The 19,424-nt window shown below is 32.5% G+C and overlaps 2 protein-coding genes across 10 annotated transcripts in view; one reads left to right on the top strand and one right to left on the bottom strand.

The window, feature by feature from the left end:
* The window catches only part of LOC148617482 (sodium- and chloride-dependent glycine transporter 1-like), a 34,045-nt gene extending 17,561 nt beyond the window's left edge, over nt 1–16,484 (bottom strand). Inside the window, exons 1-2 of one of the 6 annotated variants that reach the window (XM_088585187.1) lie at nt 10,708–10,816; nt 5,242–5,273 (exon numbers count right to left, since the gene is read on the bottom strand). The gene's annotated coding sequence lies outside the window, so the exon portion shown is untranslated. Of the gene's footprint in view, nt 1–1,615; nt 1,652–2,692; nt 2,714–4,693; nt 4,713–5,241; nt 5,274–10,707; nt 10,817–16,385 lie in introns of those variants that run through there. The other 5 variants (XM_088585188.1, XM_088585186.1, XM_088585191.1 and 2 more) reach the window with 5 other exon arrangements.
* On the top strand, nt 14,834–19,216 carry LOC148617481 (uncharacterized). 4 transcript variants are annotated; one of them, XM_088585194.1, is made up of 4 exons: nt 14,841–14,986; nt 15,638–15,817; nt 18,123–18,175; nt 18,385–19,216. In XM_088585194.1, the coding sequence occupies exons 2-4, from the start codon at nt 15,693–15,695 to the stop codon at nt 18,990–18,992; spliced, it is 786 nt and encodes a 261-aa protein (XP_088441320.1). In that variant the 5' UTR covers nt 14,841–14,986; nt 15,638–15,692; the 3' UTR covers nt 18,993–19,216. The 4 variants fall into 4 exon arrangements, 3 of the variants coding, with proteins under 3 accessions (XP_088441320.1, XP_088441318.1, XP_088441319.1); XM_088585192.1 differs by having other exon boundaries at nt 18,120–18,175; XR_015922512.1 differs by lacking the exon at nt 18,123–18,175 and having other exon boundaries at nt 14,834–14,986; nt 18,385–18,525.
* Nucleotides 19,217–19,424: the final 208 nt, after the last annotated feature.

Genomic DNA, 19,424 nt, shown 5'->3' with positions numbered 1-19,424 from the left:
TGACTGGAATAAATTTTACTGAAATCCACATTTTTACATTTAGTATTAGGCATATAAATAATATTCATACATTCTGCATGAATGACAAGTATGATTTAAATTACTTTACATTTATCAGCCTCTTTTTGATTACTTTTTGATAATAACACAAGCTTACAATCCATATATTTTGGGTCAGGTAATAATGTTAAAATAAAGTTTCAAGTCTCAATTTTACAGATGAAATTTGGAAAATTTTCTATTTGGAAAATTTTCTCTTTGGAAATGCTGCAGAAATTTGGTCCCAACATAATGGTTGGAAAACACATCTATTCTTCAGTTATCATTTCTTAATAGCAAGTCCTGGTATCATGCAAAGGCTTAATTATGTGAACAAATTCTATTCATATTTTTTGAAGAAAATATTGACTAATACATGTACAAATTTAACAGCTTAATGTAATGGTACTTTGATTCGTGGATAACAATTTTCGTGGATTATGGAAGATACACAAGTTTGTGGATTCTTGAATTCGTAGATTTAGGTTTTCAGTTAACACATCAATGGGAAAACTTTAAGATATAACTCCTTTATAAGACAGGTACTACATACAAACTCTTATTCATAGAGATAATTTTTTCATCATTAAGTAATATTTCATTGCCTGATCAAGTTTTCAAAATATTCCATTCACATGGATTGAGATTTCAAATTGTTGATTTAAAAAAAAAAAAATTTCTAAAATCGAATTCACATTCCATAAATGGAAAGAAAACACATTAGCAATAATATTTCTATAACAACTAACAATATTCACCCATTTAACTGAGTGCATGCATAATTGCCACTTTTGAACCACAGTGATTTTAATAACCAGCAAAATTTACCTTGCCAGGTGAACTGAATAATAAATTAAGCTGTGATATGAAAAAAAGGTATCTACTTCAAATAATTCAACTTAACAGCACTGAACAAGATATCTTAGAGCCCACTTAAACTTAAACGTATAATGGTAAAAAAAAAAACAACAACAGGGCATTGATGGAACATTAAGTGATACCTTGCCATGTAATGGTAAAAAAGGGGAATGGAAAAAAGTTCAAAATGGCTAAACTTGAACATTACATTCTTGATTTTGCTGAACACTGAACTTTAATAGTAATTTATGGGACTAAACAAATGTCCAAGGATAAAAAAATTATTCATTGAACCATTCTCAAGTTATTATCAAAAAATCCTTGGGGGACAGACAAATGGACACACAACAGTTTGGAGGTATCATATAATACCTTGCCACATTGTGTGACAGGGTATTAAAACTCTGCTAATAGGAAGTTGTGGTAGCACAAGTCTAATATCAAATCTGTCGATACCACACACCTTTACAAAGCTTGTGTCAAAACATCATGTGATTGTAACAAGTAGAAACAACCTGTAACAAAAATAATTGTGAAGGATAGACAGAAAGACAATGGAACAAACGTAATACTCTTCCTCAAACACAAGGATATAAAAAGTGTTGTTTAAACACGAAAATGAAGTGTAACGATTAGTTCAAAACAAACAAACAAAACAAAAGACAACAAATTTTCCACATTCAATAAAAACAAAACACATTACAGTGTAAATTGTTACCCAGCCAACTGTTCTGAAGATAACCATTACGGTGAACTTCAAAAGAGACAACATGAAGTTATTTTTAAAATGAAAAATGACTGTAATTTAAATTCTTGTCTTGAAGTATCTGTCTCTAGGCATCTACAGTAACACACGTTTTTTTGTATATATTTTGATTGGTACTATTCATTTACCTTCCTACACTGTTTGCTTTTTCACAAATAGACAATGTTTATTATATCAGACAATAATAGGGAAAAACTCAAGAACTTGTGTGAATGTTAACAAATCCAATACCTGAATAGCAAAATTATATTCAAAGATGCAACCCCTAAATCATGTCATCAAACTCTTTTTTTTTCTTTACTTATAATAATAAGGCCAACATTTTTTAAAAATCTGTTTTATGGGACCGCTGACCCTATTTTAGCCAAAATTAAAATTAAATATGTGTACCCCAAAAATTAGACAGGGTCAATTGTAGCACACTGCAAATTACAATATATGAATATGACCTTTAAAATAAAAAATGGACACAATTCTCTTAAAAATTTTTTGATAGGTGATAGTTTTAAGAATACTTAGAAGACATTTAATGATACCCTGCTGCAGAAAAAAAAAAAAAAATGACAAGAATTTTTTTTCAGCTTTTAAGATTTAAAAAAGACCAATCAAGAAAGAAAGTAGAGCATCTTACTGGACATTTAATGATACCCAACCCTGTTGCAAAAAAAGTTTTAGTGGTTAAAAAAACTTAAAATAAATGGCGGTAACTTTCGTATCAATAATCTGATCGAACTGGAATTGGAACTTGAACTGCATTTCATAATACTAAATAAATATACTAAGATTTAAAAAAAAATCTTTCAACATCTTCTAAAGTTAATTATACCTACAGAGCATGTCATACTTTTTGGCAGATATCACATAATATGTCGCCACTTCATGTGGCGAGGTATATAAACAACACAAATTTCTTCCCTTGACATGATTTCAGATATACTCAATCCATTCAGGCAACTATTACGATGTGAAAATTAGAAAAATCCTCATTATAATGAAATGTAAATATATAAAACAGACAAAAGTTCTTACCCTTTCAATATTGTAATGTCAACTTAATGAATGATTGACTCCCTTCTGAAAATTTACAACTTGAAGTTTACCTGTTTAAAACAGTCTCTTTAATCTATAAGCTTAATGAGTTCAAAATAAGGCCAAACTTAAAAATATTCTTGCTTCCTGCACCAACCTTTACAGTAAACAAGAGGCTCCCAGGAGCCTGAATTGCTCATCTGGTTGAATTTTGCATTTCAAGGGCAATAAATATAACAAGAAATTGTCCAACAATTTTGACTCAAGAAGACTTTGGTAGGACTTATCATAAGGATCATTTCAGTAATTGAAAGTTTCTATCTATCTATCATGGTTTTGAAGATATTGGCTAAAAACTGTAAAAAAAAAAGAAGTAATTCTTCCCTTTCAAGGGTAATAACCCTTGCCAGGAGTCGTCTGACAACTTTTATCCCCAGAGACTTTTGTAGGCCTTATAATAAGGATCATTTCAGCAACTGAAAGAATTTATCTAAACCTAATGGTTTTGAAGATATATGTGAAGAACTACTGTCTGAGCCTTATGTTCTATTTTTAGTTACAGCTGCCCTGTTTTTCGATGGATCAAAAAACCCCAAATCAATTCTTCTATGCAGGATATCCCAAGGTACATTCATATCAAGTTTGGTTCCAATTGGTCAAGTAGAGTCAGAGGAGAAGATTTTTCAATAAATTACATCAAAAATAGCAAAAAAACATTGAAAAAGGGCCATAACACCAACATGGTTTAATGGATTAAAACAAATATTTGACCACAGATAGATCTAATCATGCTGAACACCTTAAATTATCTAGAATTTGGCTTAACCCAATGATTTTGGAGATATATGCAAAAAAATACTGTCTGACCCCTATGTACTAGTTTTAGTAACGGCAGCTCTGTTTTTCGACGGATCAAAAATCCCAATAAAAGGTCTATGCTGGATACCCTAATGAACAATTATACCAAGTTTGGTTTTAATTGGTCAAGTAGTGTAAGAGGAAAAGAGTTTTGAAAAATTGTTTACAATGACGATAAGTGAGCTATAAAGGTATATTTAAGCTAAATATATGATATAACCTTATATTACTAACTTCTTAAAGCATGGTGAAAAATACTAGATGGGGTTGTGTTTTAAATGAGTTGGCTGGGTGTTGGAAACAAAAAAAATATCTTAATTTTGGCCTAATCTGTACACTAAATCTATGCTTTAGGGTCTATCAAAATAGACATCTAAACCTTTGACCAAGTTAAGTTTGTGTGGATGACCTGATAAAATCCCAAAGATTTACAAATCACAAAAAATTTTAATTAGAGTGATTTAAAATGCAGTTCAACAGACATAATTATAAACTATTCTAAAGAATAAGTTCAATGACTTTTGAATTCAATAAAAATGTTATCTGATACCAAATTAGTACACTTCAATTTTAATGATGGACTTTAACAAAGCTCGGAAACTGTTTCATATATCCAGTTTCATGTTAAACAACATTCATCAGCGTTGCCAAATATTCAGGTTTTTTTTTTACACTGGCTATTACACACCAAATTTGTGACCAATTCATTCTTTAGGAGCTGAGAACTTTGTGACAAAAAATGTTTTCCATCATTTCATATAGTGAAAAATGGCAGCCTCACAAAACAACGAATTGAAATCAGACACATCAAAAACCATTTACAAGATATGTCCCAGCAATATGAAGCCACACACCAAATTTGAAGTCAATCCTTTCATTGGGAGGCCAGATAACTGTTACAAAACTCTGATGAACAGAATAATGGACAGAAGAAGGCCACATGTTAGGTGGGAGTATAATTAAGTAACTGTCCATTTAAGAGAAATGCAGCGAAAGAATAACAGGTAAATAAGCAAATTTTGATACACTGTATAGAATGTTTCAGAGTATTACAATTCAGAAAAGTTTTTTTTCTATAATCTTCATGTGGCTAAAAAAAATCAACAGAATGCATTGAGAGCTTGTTTATTTGAGAGCTCTTACCAGATAAATTAAAGAAAAAAATTTCCAATGGAGATAAATTTCACAAATATTAACTAGTCATCACAGATTAAAAAATGTCAGATGTACTTGATTCAAGATAGCATTATCTGTAAAATTATATTTAAATCTGTGATAAAATGTAGCATTTTTTTTAATGAGTCACTCAATTAAAACTTTGCATGATCCTTACAAACCTTAATACTGTAGACCAACTAATTTTCTCAAATGAATAATTTTCAATAATTTTGGGAGCAAGAAAAAAAAAAAAAATCAATGACTGCATTAGTAAGAATAGACTTTACACTAGAATGCATAGAGAGTGTTAGAACTTGGATTGACATACTAAACAGGAGAAATAGGTATCTGCAAAAATAATCTGTTAAACAGCGGTTAAATCTAAGAAAAAAAGCTGACAGCAACTATAGTTCAACAAACTTAAACAAAATTGACTGGTGATTTGGTTAAGCAAGTATTCTCTTAAAATCAGTTAGTTGCTATAACATGTAAAAGAAGAACTTATCGTAAAATGAAAAAAAAAATGACCTTACCAAAATTAAAGCTTTGATAAAAGTCTACAAGCCTAAAAATAAGAGAACATTGGTTCCATGTTAAACATTTCATGTACAAACAAATATCAGCTTCAAATGGAAAAAAACATTAACACAGGGCAAGGATAATATATAACCCAATACTCTAACAACATCACATAACTAATCTAGCTGTGAAAACTTCCATTCATGTTTATTTTTTCAAATTAAATTCCATTTAATTTCGTTTATTTACAGAATATAATCTGAGAAGTGTTTGATTATGTTAGTCTAACTGTAGTATAAACACAATATACATCCTGAAAATCGTTCAAGTTTAAACAACTCAGATCTTTTTATCTTCCCTATTTTTTTAGAATTTGCCTCAGACTTCTGTTGAATATTGAGTTTATTTGTATATAACTGCATCTTTTGTTTTCAGCATTAAGTGCTAAAAATAGGGGTTATTGGGCCCATCAAAATTGTAGGTCAACAATTCCCCATCTTTTTATTCCAATCAAGAAACTCTACCTTTTTTTCATCTTTCCTATGTCTAGTATAATGCCCATATACAGTGAAACCTGTCTAAACTGAAACCCTTTTCAACTTTCAGATCTGTTTGGTTTAGACAAGAGTTTGGTTTACCAAGGGTACACATACATTTAAATTGACATATTTAGGGACTTCCAAAATTGTCTGGTTAAAACATGTTTCTGGATTATTCAGGGTCCAGTTTAGACAGGTTTTGGATTAATCAGGGCTCAGTTTTGACAGGTTTTGGGTAAATTCAGGGTTCAGTTTAGACAGATTATGGGTTAATTCAAGGTTCAGTTTAGACAGGTTATGGGTTAATTCAGGGTTCAGTTTAGACAGGTTATGTGTGAATTCTGGATTCAGTTTAGACAGGTTTTGGGTTAATTCAGGGTTCAGATTAGACAGGTTTTGTGTAAATTCAGGGTTCAGTTTAGACAGATTTTAGGTTAATTCAGGGTTCAGTTTAGACAGGTTATGGGTTAATTCAAAGTTCAGTTTAGATAGGTTATGGGTTAATTCAGGATTCAGTTTAGACAGGTTATGTGTTAATTCTAGGTTCAGTTTATACAGGTTTTGTGTTAATTCAGGGTTCAGTTTAGACAGGTTTTGGGTTAATTCAGTGTTCAGATTAAACAGGCTTTGTGTTAATTCAGGGTTCAGTTTAGACAGGTTTTGGGTTAATTCAGGGTTCAGTTCAGACAGGTTTTGGATTAATTCAGGGTTCAGTTTATACAGGTTATTGGATTATTCAGGGTTCAGTTTAGACAGGTTTTGCTGTATTTGTTATTTGAGTTCAGTTTTATATGTTGGTAGACTTCAAGAGTAGGAATATCCTCACCAAACATGATTGATTGATTGATTGTTGGGATTTAACGTCTAAGCAGCAATATTTCAGCTATATTCAGGCGATGAACATGAAATGGGTGATAAAATGAAGATGAAATAATGATGATGATGATGAAATGAAAAAATGGGGCAAAAGGATAATAGGGTCAACAAATTTTGATTGCCTCTAGAAATAGGGAGGGATGGGTAGGGTCAGGCAATTAAGTCTCCTGTGGCAGAGTGCGAAGGTTCCTACTCTGTCAAATACCACAGCAGAGTTCTTTAACGTGTGAGGAATGTGGTGTCTTTCCCAACATGGAGCAACACTATGGTTTGCAGTCAGATTTTCCATATTTTAGCCTGACGACCCCAGCATGTAACATGCTAGGGGTACCCTATTCCACCACCTGGGGCACACAACCCAGTTGCTCTGTGGGTAGAGTGCCAAAGCCCCCAGCCATGGTTCTGAGCACTATTTAGTTGCCTTTTACGACAAGCTTAGTGCTGCTGTTGGCCAATTCTTTTGACACCCGGACCCGCACGGGGCCACCAAAAATGAAAAGCTTCTTTTTTCACAGTTTTAAGGTGGTTTCCTCTTTGGACTCCCATAATTCCCCATTCTATAGAATATGAATACTTAAACCAGAAATAGGCATAATCTATAATCACATGTTTCTTAAAAAACTAGAGTTCTGCATATAGATAAATGAAAAGTATAATGCAAATGGGTTCTGGCATGATGTCTGTCTTGACCCATTCAAAGTAAATTTCTTAGTTAATTCTAAGACCATTTTTTTTAGCTTTTTAAAGAAAGTTATGATACTATTAATAATATTTTCAACATCATTCTAATAGCCAGTACAAATAATGAGAAATGTGTTTTTTTTTCATTTCTTTATTTGGTAATGAAAATGTAACCTTGACATTTAATGTCATGAAGGTCTGTTTTATGTTTTTTTTTCACAATTTTACAAGTGTCTGCCATTACTAACTCACAATGACAGTTGAATGTACTGCTGATAGAAAAGGTAGATTCTTACTAGCAGTGAATTTGATTAAAATTTCAAAGACAGGTTACTTCCTACTACAATCATATACTGAAGTAAATTTTCAGATTTTAAGTAGCTGTCTTTATAAAAATCAGACAGGAGGTGATTCATGCATGTCAAAAACCCACTGAATTCAGTTTTATTTTTGGTTCAAAAACCATTATAAATCAAATAACCAGTCTTAGTTTTTCATCCAGGGTTTGCACTTTTGAGATAAGATTTACATAGATTGTACAATGTACAAGAAATTAACACTTTGCAAGAGTTATCATTCTTAATTTGGTTTAATTTGGTTGATTTTAGTGGGAGTTTAAAGTACAGATCTAAATACAGAAAGGACTATTGTTTCTTAAAAATATAGCATCGTCTGATCCATGGGTTTTTCTACACCATGAATCACCTTACCATAAGCAATGTCTGAATTTTATATGGACTGGTACTTAAAAGAACATTTTATTGCTGTTTATACGGTACAAGCTATGAGGTGACCATCTATGATTATTTAGACAGTCAGTAGATTCCGTAAGAGGTTGATCCATTACAGGTTACAAGAGCTTATAACATTTTTTTTAATGATTTTGCTTATCAATATTATGGAGAAAAAAATAATCTTTGTATCAAACTTTATTTCTTCAATTTTCTTTTTTTTTTGGATATCATTCAGTGGTTACTAGGGGAAATCTATTTTTGTCTCGGTGTCCAGGTCATTTTGACCAGTGGCATGAATGAACTGTTTAGGTAAAATTGTTTAAAGTGTGCACTTAACATGCATTGTTTCATTGATAGATCTATATTAGTCTCAACGTCATTCTGCAACGATTGTTATCATTGGTAGATGGATTTTCCTTTTATTGTCTTATGCAAATTGTTCATTCAAATATTTTCATCAATGGAGGATGGATTTTTCTTCATATGCACATTGCTGCTTCAACTATTTGGATGAATGGTTTTATCCAATCATGAGTGGTCAACACAAAGAAAAATTTTACAATATATATTGTTTATTCTTGTGAGGGTTCAAGAATTTATAGTCATTAAGGTTGATCGACTGTCAAACCATTAGTTGCATCACACAAAAAAAAAAGAAAAAATGTTGGTTTCGTATGAAATTATTAAAGAAATTACAATGCAAGTAAGACTTTTAGGAGATATTTCAACAATCAAAAACATTTGACTTTTAGTCTATGCATGCTCAGGCACATTAAAAATGACTACTGATCTGAAATGCCTAAAATATAATTAATCTGCCGTTTGGGCAGATGAAAAGAAAAAAAATTCCTGTCTGACGAAAATTTTGTCAAGTGATTCTGTGTAGTTCAGGAAGACTGTACTACTTTAATTTACAATGATTTTAGATTTTTTTTTAAAATGTGTTACATATAGTGATATAGAAAATGGGAAAATGAAAATCCAATACTACTATGTCATGTGTAGTCAGTGATATAAAAGTTTTTAATTTTTAATAGCTAACTACCCTGAATTTACTGGAAGCTGGTTTACAGTTTTGTACAAAAGGAGGAATTTAAAATTCAAGATTTAAAGTATATTAAAAGTACATCTCCAAAACTTGAAAGACAACTTTAGTATTTTGATGTCTGTCATATTGTATTGGTGTTATTTTATGGCCTGGGTACTAAACACATTGTTTTGGCTATCAAATCTAATCTATAACTAAAGATATAAAATACAGACTTTGACATAAATGCACATGTAGCATGCAAGACAAACTCTGCCCATCTCTCACACTACTGGCATATTTTGATACATTACAATATCTCATTCAGAACTTCTCAATAATATTCAGTTGAAATTTCTGTTCCCTTGATTCACATATAGCAATCTGACCTTAGGTCATTTGACCCAAGTTAATCTTATAGTAAATGCAGAATTTTTATGGAGTTGACCAGATGTACAATTTATCTGACAATACATGGTAAAATCACTTAGTTTCCTGTGTTTTCTTAAGGAGCCCAGTAATTGAATATCAGAATTTGATTCACCAGCTAAATATAGCAAGTACTGAAAATTCATGCTTTTTGGGTTATTTCTGGACTTTACCTATCTATTTGACAAAAAGAATTTCACTAACAAATATTAGCAAGTGGAAATGATTTCTACTAAATTTAGCAAGTATTTCCCCTTAAATTTGATCACTGGAGCCCTGGGCTCATGCAATGTCCAAATTTTATTTTTATAAATAACATTAGTGTTGTCTGGTCAGATCAGTCACTTGATTGGAAGAATATCATTTTGACCAACAGAATGTAGGTACCCCAGTATAATATGGAAATATGTTTTGATTTGTTTTTTGCATTTGCTTTTGTTACTTTGTATGTATGATTTTAGTTACTTTATGTTCTTTGTTGTGTATGTCTGTTTTCCATATCTGGTCTTAGTCCCTGGATTACATTCTTTTGATTACCGCTATAACCTTGGTTCCCTTGATTACTCTTGAACATAAAAATATCTGAAATGTTTCTATAGTATATTATATGTACCCTTTAAAAATTAATTACAGTAATCGAGTCATGTTTCTGTTCCCTTGGCTCCCATCGCAATGTCTCCCCATCTTATGCATGTTGATCCATGTTGACTTCGATATAATTGAAGAATTTTTCCCAAACAATTGTCTATAGATCAATGAGTAATTGACCGATTTGAGACTTTGACTGGTTGATGACAAATAGCAAATAACATTGCAAAAATTAGTTCAGGTGGTTTAGACATTGAATCCCAACCAGGATTACTGCTTAGTTAAAATGCAGACCATATATATAACCCCTTTTTATTTTCACAAAGAAGTTAAAACTCAAGAATTTCAAGAAGAACACACAAATATAATAAAAATGAAATTTTCAAAAATGAATACTAAGAATGATATTCTTTTTTAATCTGAATATAATAACTGTAAGGGAAATTTTTCTCACGATCTGACGCGCTAAGCTTTTTTTTTGCAGAAGCATAAGATTTCATCATTCGACATCTTGTCTTATAGAACAATGATGATAGTTCAATTAAGCTAGAAATATTAATACCATAATTTGTATTACAGACATCGACCTTATAAGTGGCATTTTACCTGTAAATAAAGCGTATTTCACTTATTCCTGCAAGAAGAAGTAGCAGATGACATTTCCACAAGCAACTATCTGGTAACCATTTAAAATGAGAAACCAGTATTGAGTAACGCTGGGACATTTTGGAACATTAATCTTTCGTACCACTAATGATAATGAAATGCCCGGTTTCCAATGATAAGGTCTGTTTACACGATCAAAGTTTGTCTTCAATATTTCTGCATCAGTTTTTAATAAAAACTTGGGTAAAAGAAAACTTTCCATTTGGACAGTTCCTTTTAAATATTAATTGCATTAAGTTTATCAATTCGATATTTTGTTATTACCCTTCACATACAGATACTTGTAATGGATAATCGCAACTACTCGGCCACTTCCAATACACTGAAAATATTTTTCTTTCGTGTAACTAGAAAGGCTGAGGTGTTCCGATTGTTGTCAGGGGCGTAGCTAGGCCAAAATCATTAGGGTTACGCCCATCTCCGAGAGGTGGCATTACGACAGGGGGAAGCTCTGAAAAAAGTCGTAAAATCTCACTTTCTTACCACTTTCTTCAAATGCTGTTAGAAAAAAAACATATTTCATGAGATTCAGTTTGAATTTTGACTGATATATGAGTATATCAAGGCTCTGACTGAACTAAATATTGTCTTGTCGATACGCATACTTTCAATAACTTTGTCTACCTTTATCACAAGGCTCCAATGAGCGTTTTTTCCATTTTTATCGATCCGATTGGTAGCCTGTAGCTGCAAACAAAACCAGGTTGAAAAATAATAATCCACGGCAAGAATCATAACGTGTCTTCAATGAACGGCAGCTCCGCCAAGGCAAACCTCACGACAAAGTATAACATTGCACGCAGGCCCAGCGAAATACTAGTACATGCATTTTCAGACTGTATTGGCAACACGAAAGAAGACTGAAGTAGAAAAAAGAATAACAGAGGGACCAGACAATCCTGACTTGGGACATGCGTAAAAAATTAAAAGCAACAGGCAGATGGACATACGCCAGAGAAACCGAGAACGTGACTCGAAGGTCATATGAACCAAACATACATTTTTCATGTAATAAATATCTTTATCTCACTGATTATATCTGTATTGGACAATGATCCATTGTTTTGCGATTATCGGTCTCACAAGCAAATTAATGCATGAATCAATGGAATGGGGTAAACGTGCATTACATTTTTATTAGATTGATCCATGCATGGTAGGTTAATTATGATTGTGAACTTTTCCCCATTTTACTGCCATTACACTGTACTTTTTCACATTCACTAAAAAAATTCAGACTTATATATATAGTAGGATATGGTGGAGAAAAACCTTTTTTTTTCTTTTGCCATTTTGAACTTATGAGAGTTTTTGTAATATAACATGAATGGAAATTACTGGCATAGAAAATATCATTATGTCAAAGAAATAACAACCCAACCTAGATGAATTAGTATTTAAAATCAAAAGTTTCCACCTTAGACTGGTATTTTACACCAAAAGACGTTCTTTTTATTTTTTGCTGATTTTTTCGATGTGTACGCAGGTGCGTTTTTGCCTATAAGGAGCTACGCCCCTGCTTGTTTGATCGAAATTCCTATCATTTTCAGTTTAATCATTTTTTTTACTTGAAAACAACTTATATATATAATAATCTATATTTTATCTGCACTTTCAATATCAAAATATTGTAATCTCGTGATCAATTATGATTTATGTTCTTTATTTTTTTAAAATACAAAAATCAACGTTGGTCTAACACTGGATCAAATATGTGCCAACAATGTCAATTTGGTACATCGAAACAGGTAGTACAAAATAAACCAAATGTTGCATATATTTTACATACATTTTTTTCCTGATTATTGAGATTAACATAATCATAATTTTAATGTTTAGTTAATTTTAGTAAGTATTTATACGCGGATAGTTACATGTACCATCATGACGATTAGATCTTTTCAAAAGCATACTACATGTATAAACTCTAGTATTGCATTTAAAATCAAATTCCATTCCGTCCAAACTCGATTTTCGCTTAACATGCAAAATTTTTCCTCTTGTGATAAAAAAAAAGAAATATCGAAGCATAAAAAATGAAACAATGCAAATACATCAATTCCATATATACATGGCCGAACATGACAACTGAAGATAAGGAAAACAAGAAGTAACACAAAAAAAACCCAAAGCTCTCCCACAAAAACCAGGATCGACATAAGGTGCTCCAGAGGGGTAAAAATGTTCTTCTCCGTCAGTGGCACCCGTCAGATAATACTTTGAAAATCCCCATTACACATGGACAACAACAACTTTATTTGTACAAACGCTAGAGCACTTGACCTTGAACAATAAATCATGCGAAAACTGACACCGTGTCAAGAATTCACTTGAAGATTTCAAATGAAATGAAATTTATCTCTGTGTCATTTCAACGTTCTCATCACAACTCATACGTTATGCCAGAGCTTGCCGAAACTACGCAGACTTTTTGTATCGCGCTAGAACTCTACCAAATAGGCTTCTGGAACAGGGTTATGTTGCTACAAGATTGAAGTCATCACTACAGAAGTTTTATGGTCGTCATCATGAACTCGTGGATCGTTATGGTGTATCCATCAGCACCATGAAAATTGATTTATTCAACGGGTCATAGTTTTCCTTTCCTCGTTTGTCTACCCCGGAATTGACTTTTTATGAGCAACTCGGCGGGTGTTTCTAGAAAAGCAGAGGACGCTTACCCTACCGGTGCACCTGGTCCATGCTCCCAGTTCTTAGTGGAGTCCGAGTTGCTCATTTACTTTTGTTACTTTGTATGTATGATTTTAGTTATTTTATGTTCTTTGTTGTGTATGTCTGTTTTCCATGTCTCGTCTTTGTCCCTGGATTACATTCTTTTGATTACCGCTATAACCTTGGTTCCCTTGATTACTCTCTCACATAATGGTAGTGTGATTAAAAACTGGAATTAAGAAAATACCATATATAGCGAGTCATATACTCTAGCTCCTTTGAATTGCCATGATACAGAATGTAATAGAAGCCCCATTGCTGCTGTTAGTGTCAAGTTAGTTAGGTGTTCAATCCGACAAGGCGTGGAATCTAACCGAATATATCTTGTGAGAAAGAAAACAACTTCACATCGGTTAACCAAATGTTGAAGTTTACAATTGGGAAGTCAAAATCATCATTTCTATATCATCGCCCTATTTCATTTATGTACAAGTTAGTAGGTATAGGTATGAGGCAGAATAATGTATATCAGTTGTCTCTTTCACTTCAAGTTCATTTGGGTAGATTAGATGTAGGTTATCCTTGAAACTATTATTCAGATTATTCAGAGATAATGCATCATCTATATGACGGAAACTGAAATTGAAAGAATGGGCTACTCGCTTAGTTCTCTTTTTTTCTGTACTACGCCTAGTAAAATTCTGGCTTCATACGAATGTAGGAACAGATCCACCAAGAGTGGCGCGCGTACCATTTGTTCTCATAGGTATTCCAATGGTTTGCTGAAACACATGTCCCCAAAATTCGACAAAAATGTTATCAACCAGAAATTCCAACATTTTAAATAAGCCTTTTCTCTACCTAATACTAATTTACTGTGAAAAATCGTAGACTAGCAACTGAGCAACTTAGCACTAGAAGTATTACAGGGGATCGACCGAAAGGAAGTCTACTTATTAATAATTCAATAGCAAAATTTCATAACATTTATTCAGCTGTTTTTGTTTCCGTCCCTGCTTTCTTTGCTCCTCACGTTTTTTATGCCGCAATAATCTTCGATTACATGTCTGACTACATTGATATGATGAAATATAAACCTTTGATTTCAAAATCAAGTTAACAATGCTTTAATATCATAAGAGGACGTGACTGTATATCACACTTAGGAAAAAAATGATCTACTTTTCAACTAAATACTATACAAAACATGAAAAAGGGAGAAACTGACAACTAGAAAAAAATGGAGAGCAAATTTACACGTTTGCTATATACTCCGTACTATATCGGCCGAGAATCAGCAATTAGTGTAGAGCTGTATTTAGATTACATACACCAGTTATATAATCATCAAACTAATTCGTATAGTTCTTAACTTGCCAAGATATTCATTCACCAGAATGTGAAGAGGGAGGTATTATAGTTCGAGGTTTGGCATGCTATACCAAATGACAATCCCTAGAAGTTGGTTAATGATATACTAAGAGCCAGCCTACACGTGTATATATGCACAAATAAGTTCTCCAAACTGCCAAGGCCAACTAAAATGGTATGTAGAACGTTAATAAAGAAAGTATGATGAAAAACATTGAAAAGCAATTGAAAAGAATCTATATGTTATCTTTATAATTTGTCAGCTTTGTACCAAATTCATTGATGATAATTCAACAAAAAATGATGTCATAGTGTTCAAGTTGATTAAATTAATATATACTTCCTTTTTTGTACAATGAACACAAAAGGCCTGGCTCAACGTGTGGCATCGATCCTCTTCTTACTTTTAGTATTCTTTTTAATTGTAAGAGGATAATAAGAGTCTTTCGCCAGGGAAACCGGATTAAAGGCTACTGTGACCATTGACTTATTATATACATTTATTGATTTTGATTTTCAGAAATTCTCTGTCAACGAAATGGAAAACAACTCGTACAGTTAAAAATACTGACCTCAATAGTGGTCAAATGACGCGGTGACCGAAATTTTACTATATCCGATATTATATCAAAACGACGTCTATTCACGAAATTTTTGAAATTCCCGCATACGTAGACTTCTATATAAGCCACATAAATGTATTTGTAATAATGCGCATGTTGTTTTTTCATTTCTTTTAAAGAGTTACTCTGCGACCAATGAAATGTATAACTGTAAATAACTGTATAATTATAGTGAACTTTCAGCTCAAAATGGTATTCTGCAGGTCACTGATCACACCGTGCAATTTGTGTTTAGCTAACGAGAGTAAGAAGTAGACAATGTTGATCGAATTTCCTCAGATCCTGCAACAATTCTCTTTTTTACACATCAATATCCAGATTTTGCAGGATCAGATGCAATTCAGACTACAGACAATGAAAAAAGCGGTAATAAGTATAATGGGGTAAGGATTTAGTTAGATTTTTTTTGCATTTAAAAAATCGAACAAAATGACCCGTGACATTGAAACAAAAAATGTATTAATTTAAATAAGTGAGAGGATTAAACGCCATTGCTTTTAATTTGGATTCTCTGGCTTACAACTCTTGATTACTCCTGTTCCATATCATTCATATATTGACTGTTTTAAAGTATATATTGACCAATAAAAAAATCGTGAGAGATTTTTTTTATCTAGCTAATTCGCTCGAATTATAGGCAGTTGCCGTTGATCTATGAATTTCACAGGAATTCTCGTTAGTCACATGACCGAAACAAGGACAACCTTGCACATTATTCTCGTGAAAGTACCTAGTATAATTCGACTTTAAACGACAGGTAGAGCCTCCCTCACGTAACATAGCCCTTCTATGCCTTAAAGTCTCATTTCACTGGTAGATCATAGAAAACACCTCTGAATGACCCATTACCGATATTTGCTTGTGATGACAGTTCAAAAATATTGAATAAAAAGAAAATGCTTTTGCGAAGTCATGTAACTGGTTCCCCCATATTTATACCCGAAGACTTACCACAAATCGATCAGCCTACAAGACAGCTATGAATCCGAATCAGAATTTAAAATTCAACATAAAAAGCTACTCTACAATCTTACATAACTTGCAGGAGACAAAAAAAAATCGCATTCAGTGGTAATTAGTAACAGGGGAGCTAGACGACAAATACACTTTACATCATGGAAAATTACCGAACTAGCAGTATACATATAAATGCACCTAAAATTGCACCATTCTGCTCGACTTTCACGACCGAGTTTTGATAACTGAATATATCGTATATTATCGATTAAAAAGTAGTACTGAGGTTACCGATGTGTCTATGAGTAGTGATTGTCAATTATATTATACTCTCAGGAAAATTTACTGTTAAATACATATGCATACACTAATACATATTAATTTATTTTAAATCTACCTAGGTTGTAGTTCTACATCACGTGCACCTTTTATAAGTTTTTAAAATTTAGTCTAACACGTACATGTATCTTACGATGCAAGAATGTGAACAAGGCTGTGGGAAACCCGGGATGAGTAGGAACGGGATTTATGAGAAAGTTATCAAGGAATAATCTTTGACAAGAAAGGCGGAGAGAAAAGATGCGGATCCTAGCTCGTCTTTGCCAAAATTTTGTAAAATAGTAGAAGGATATACAAAAAGGGGGAGGGGGGTCCAAACTCTGGACCGCCTCGATCCGCCACTGCAAAATTTAACATAAAGGGGGAATTTGGAATTTCCGTGTCTTTGTCCAAATAGTTGGCCTTTTGAATGCATATATGTTTATTTGCAATACCAAGAACATGTGCTGTGGCGGAAAAGGTCAGATGTAACACAAACAGTAGGAAATGGATGTATAAAAGGATTTACGAGTGTTTGTATTAATTCAGTTATCAAATACATTAATCACAATCTAGCATCCACACAGAAAATATAATATTGGATATAGGGAATAGAGACACCAGATGAACAAAAAAAGGAAATAAAAAAAATATATATAAATAAATAAATAAAAATAAAATAGAATAAAAAATGAAATTATCGGTTTCTATATGTATTATCTTAGTTCTATTTTTCCTGCATATTTATTCCTTCATTTGTCATTTTATTTGCATTTTCTTTCGTACGTATGTGTTTTTGAAACACTGGGTATGGTGTGAAAAAGAATTATTGTAACATTTATAATAGTAAAACATAATATTCCAAATGTTTGGCGGGTAATTTAAGTTTCTTCAAATCGCATATTGCATATGGAAAAATTGTAAATGGAAAGATAATATTTTTGGTAACTACACGATGAACAGATTGGGGTCATATGTGATCCGAACGGCCTATCCTATCTTACATCGTATATTTATATGTACAATGATAAATATAGTTATTTATTGAGAAGACAACTGAACATGGATGAACGACCACGACCTTTCACCATATACATCAAGCAAATCGATGAGCCGATTTTGATAACCAAAATAACAGTATGGAAATGGGTAAAAGCACAACAATAATTTAATATTACGGAGTTTATATAATAACAACCATGCAAACACTAATTCTTCAAACTGAATGTAAACGTTAACTCATTTTGCTGTAGAAATAAGATTCTTGGTTAGCGAACAAAAACCGGTGGTCATAGACCTCTGTACTGTCAAAAACCGAATAATTAATTAAAGAACTCTTATATTAGTCCAGATAGAATAGACTGTGTGTATATTTTTTCAACTATTATTTAAAATGGTTATATTTTCTAGTAGAATACTTTTGATCACAATATGTCTGTACCAGCTCCTATCCCTGGGATACTCGGGTATGTTGTTTATTGTCTTATATAATCATGTTCGAATTCTTGGGTTGTACGTATTATTTTGTGCATAGGTTCTTTCGCGTAGTATCAATAGAGATCGGATATAGCCGATATAAAGAATATTTTTATTACTCGAAGGAAGATATGTGGTTAATATTTGAATGTAACAAATCCACAGAACGAAACTATACTGAAATGTCTATTTTTTCTAGTACCTACTGCCAAAATTGCTCAAGACGATTTATATGAAGACAGCTGGAGTAGTTCTGACGATTGGTCAAGCGAGTCTTGGGAAAGCGATAGTTCCAAATTGAATTGGAAATTCAATGGAAAAAAATACAAAATTTCAGATGTTGAACTTGACTGGAAAAGTAGCGAGAATTCCGAATGGCACCCAGAGAAGCGATTCACACTCTTTGGCAGTGATGAATTAGACGCCACATTGGGAAACAATTTGAGTAGACGACACCGGGATTTACAAGATGATACAGAGAGTTGGGAATCATGGAGTTCTAGTGAGTCATGGGAGTCATCAACAAAGGATAAATTTAACAAAAAAGGCAAAAGCAAGAAAAAATCAGAAAAGAGTAAAGCGTTAGTCGTTGATAATTTTTTTGATACCGAAAGTTCATTTGAAAATTCTTTCGAAAGTGACAGTCCTATTTTTCCAGGAGATGAATCGGAAAGCAGTAGCTCGGACAGTTGGAGCGAGTCGTGGGAAAGCGACAGTGAAAATAAGAAAACCTTCAAACGGAGCGATGATGTTTCTGACAGAGATGAAAACAGTTTTTGGGATGATGATAAAAAAGTGCGTTTTTAGGAGTAAAATTGGAAATGTTCAAATTAAACTTGTTGACGTCACCAGAAATTTAAATAATATACTATAGAGTTCTCGCACAGAACTCTATCTTACTACAGTATTACAGCAGACCGGGTATATAACAGCTACAATTGACCACACTTCTTGATAATTATCCAAATTAGATAAGTAAAAATCATGAAAAATAATGACAAGCTAAACTTCACTTATCATGATTACTGAAAAAGTGCATTATTTTGAAATAAAATAACTTGTAATTAATGTCTAACTACTCTAAAGAACCTGAGTGGTTTAATGAGCCACATTTAATTTTTTTGTAACAGCAACCATATTTATTTGTCTTAGATAAATATCCTTGCATTCACAAACTTCCATGAATGGCAATAACTCCGACATGGCTCAACAGAATTTTACGAAAATTTGACCACAAAT

The sequence above is a fragment of the Perna viridis genome, chromosome 5 (assembly GCF_037379345.1).
Source record: "Perna viridis isolate PV_CMFRI_1.1 ecotype Kerala chromosome 5, ASM3737934v1, whole genome shotgun sequence".
NCBI lineage: Eukaryota > Metazoa > Mollusca > Bivalvia > Mytilida > Mytilidae > Perna > Perna viridis.
This window is presented reverse-complemented; position numbering and strand designations above follow the sequence as displayed.

Bases quoted from the DNA above. Each gene is read 5' to 3' on its own strand.
- LOC148617481 (XM_088585192.1), top strand. From the start codon at position 15,693: ATGTTGATCGAATTTCCTCAGATCCTGCAACAATTCTCTTTTTTACAC. The intron at 15,818-18,119 runs GTAAGGATTTAG...TATATTTTCTAG, and splicing joins GCGGTAATAAGTATAATGGG to TAGAATACTTTTGATCACAA. The intron at 18,176-18,384 runs GTATGTTGTTTA...TATTTTTTCTAG, and splicing joins CCTATCCCTGGGATACTCGG to TACCTACTGCCAAAATTGCT.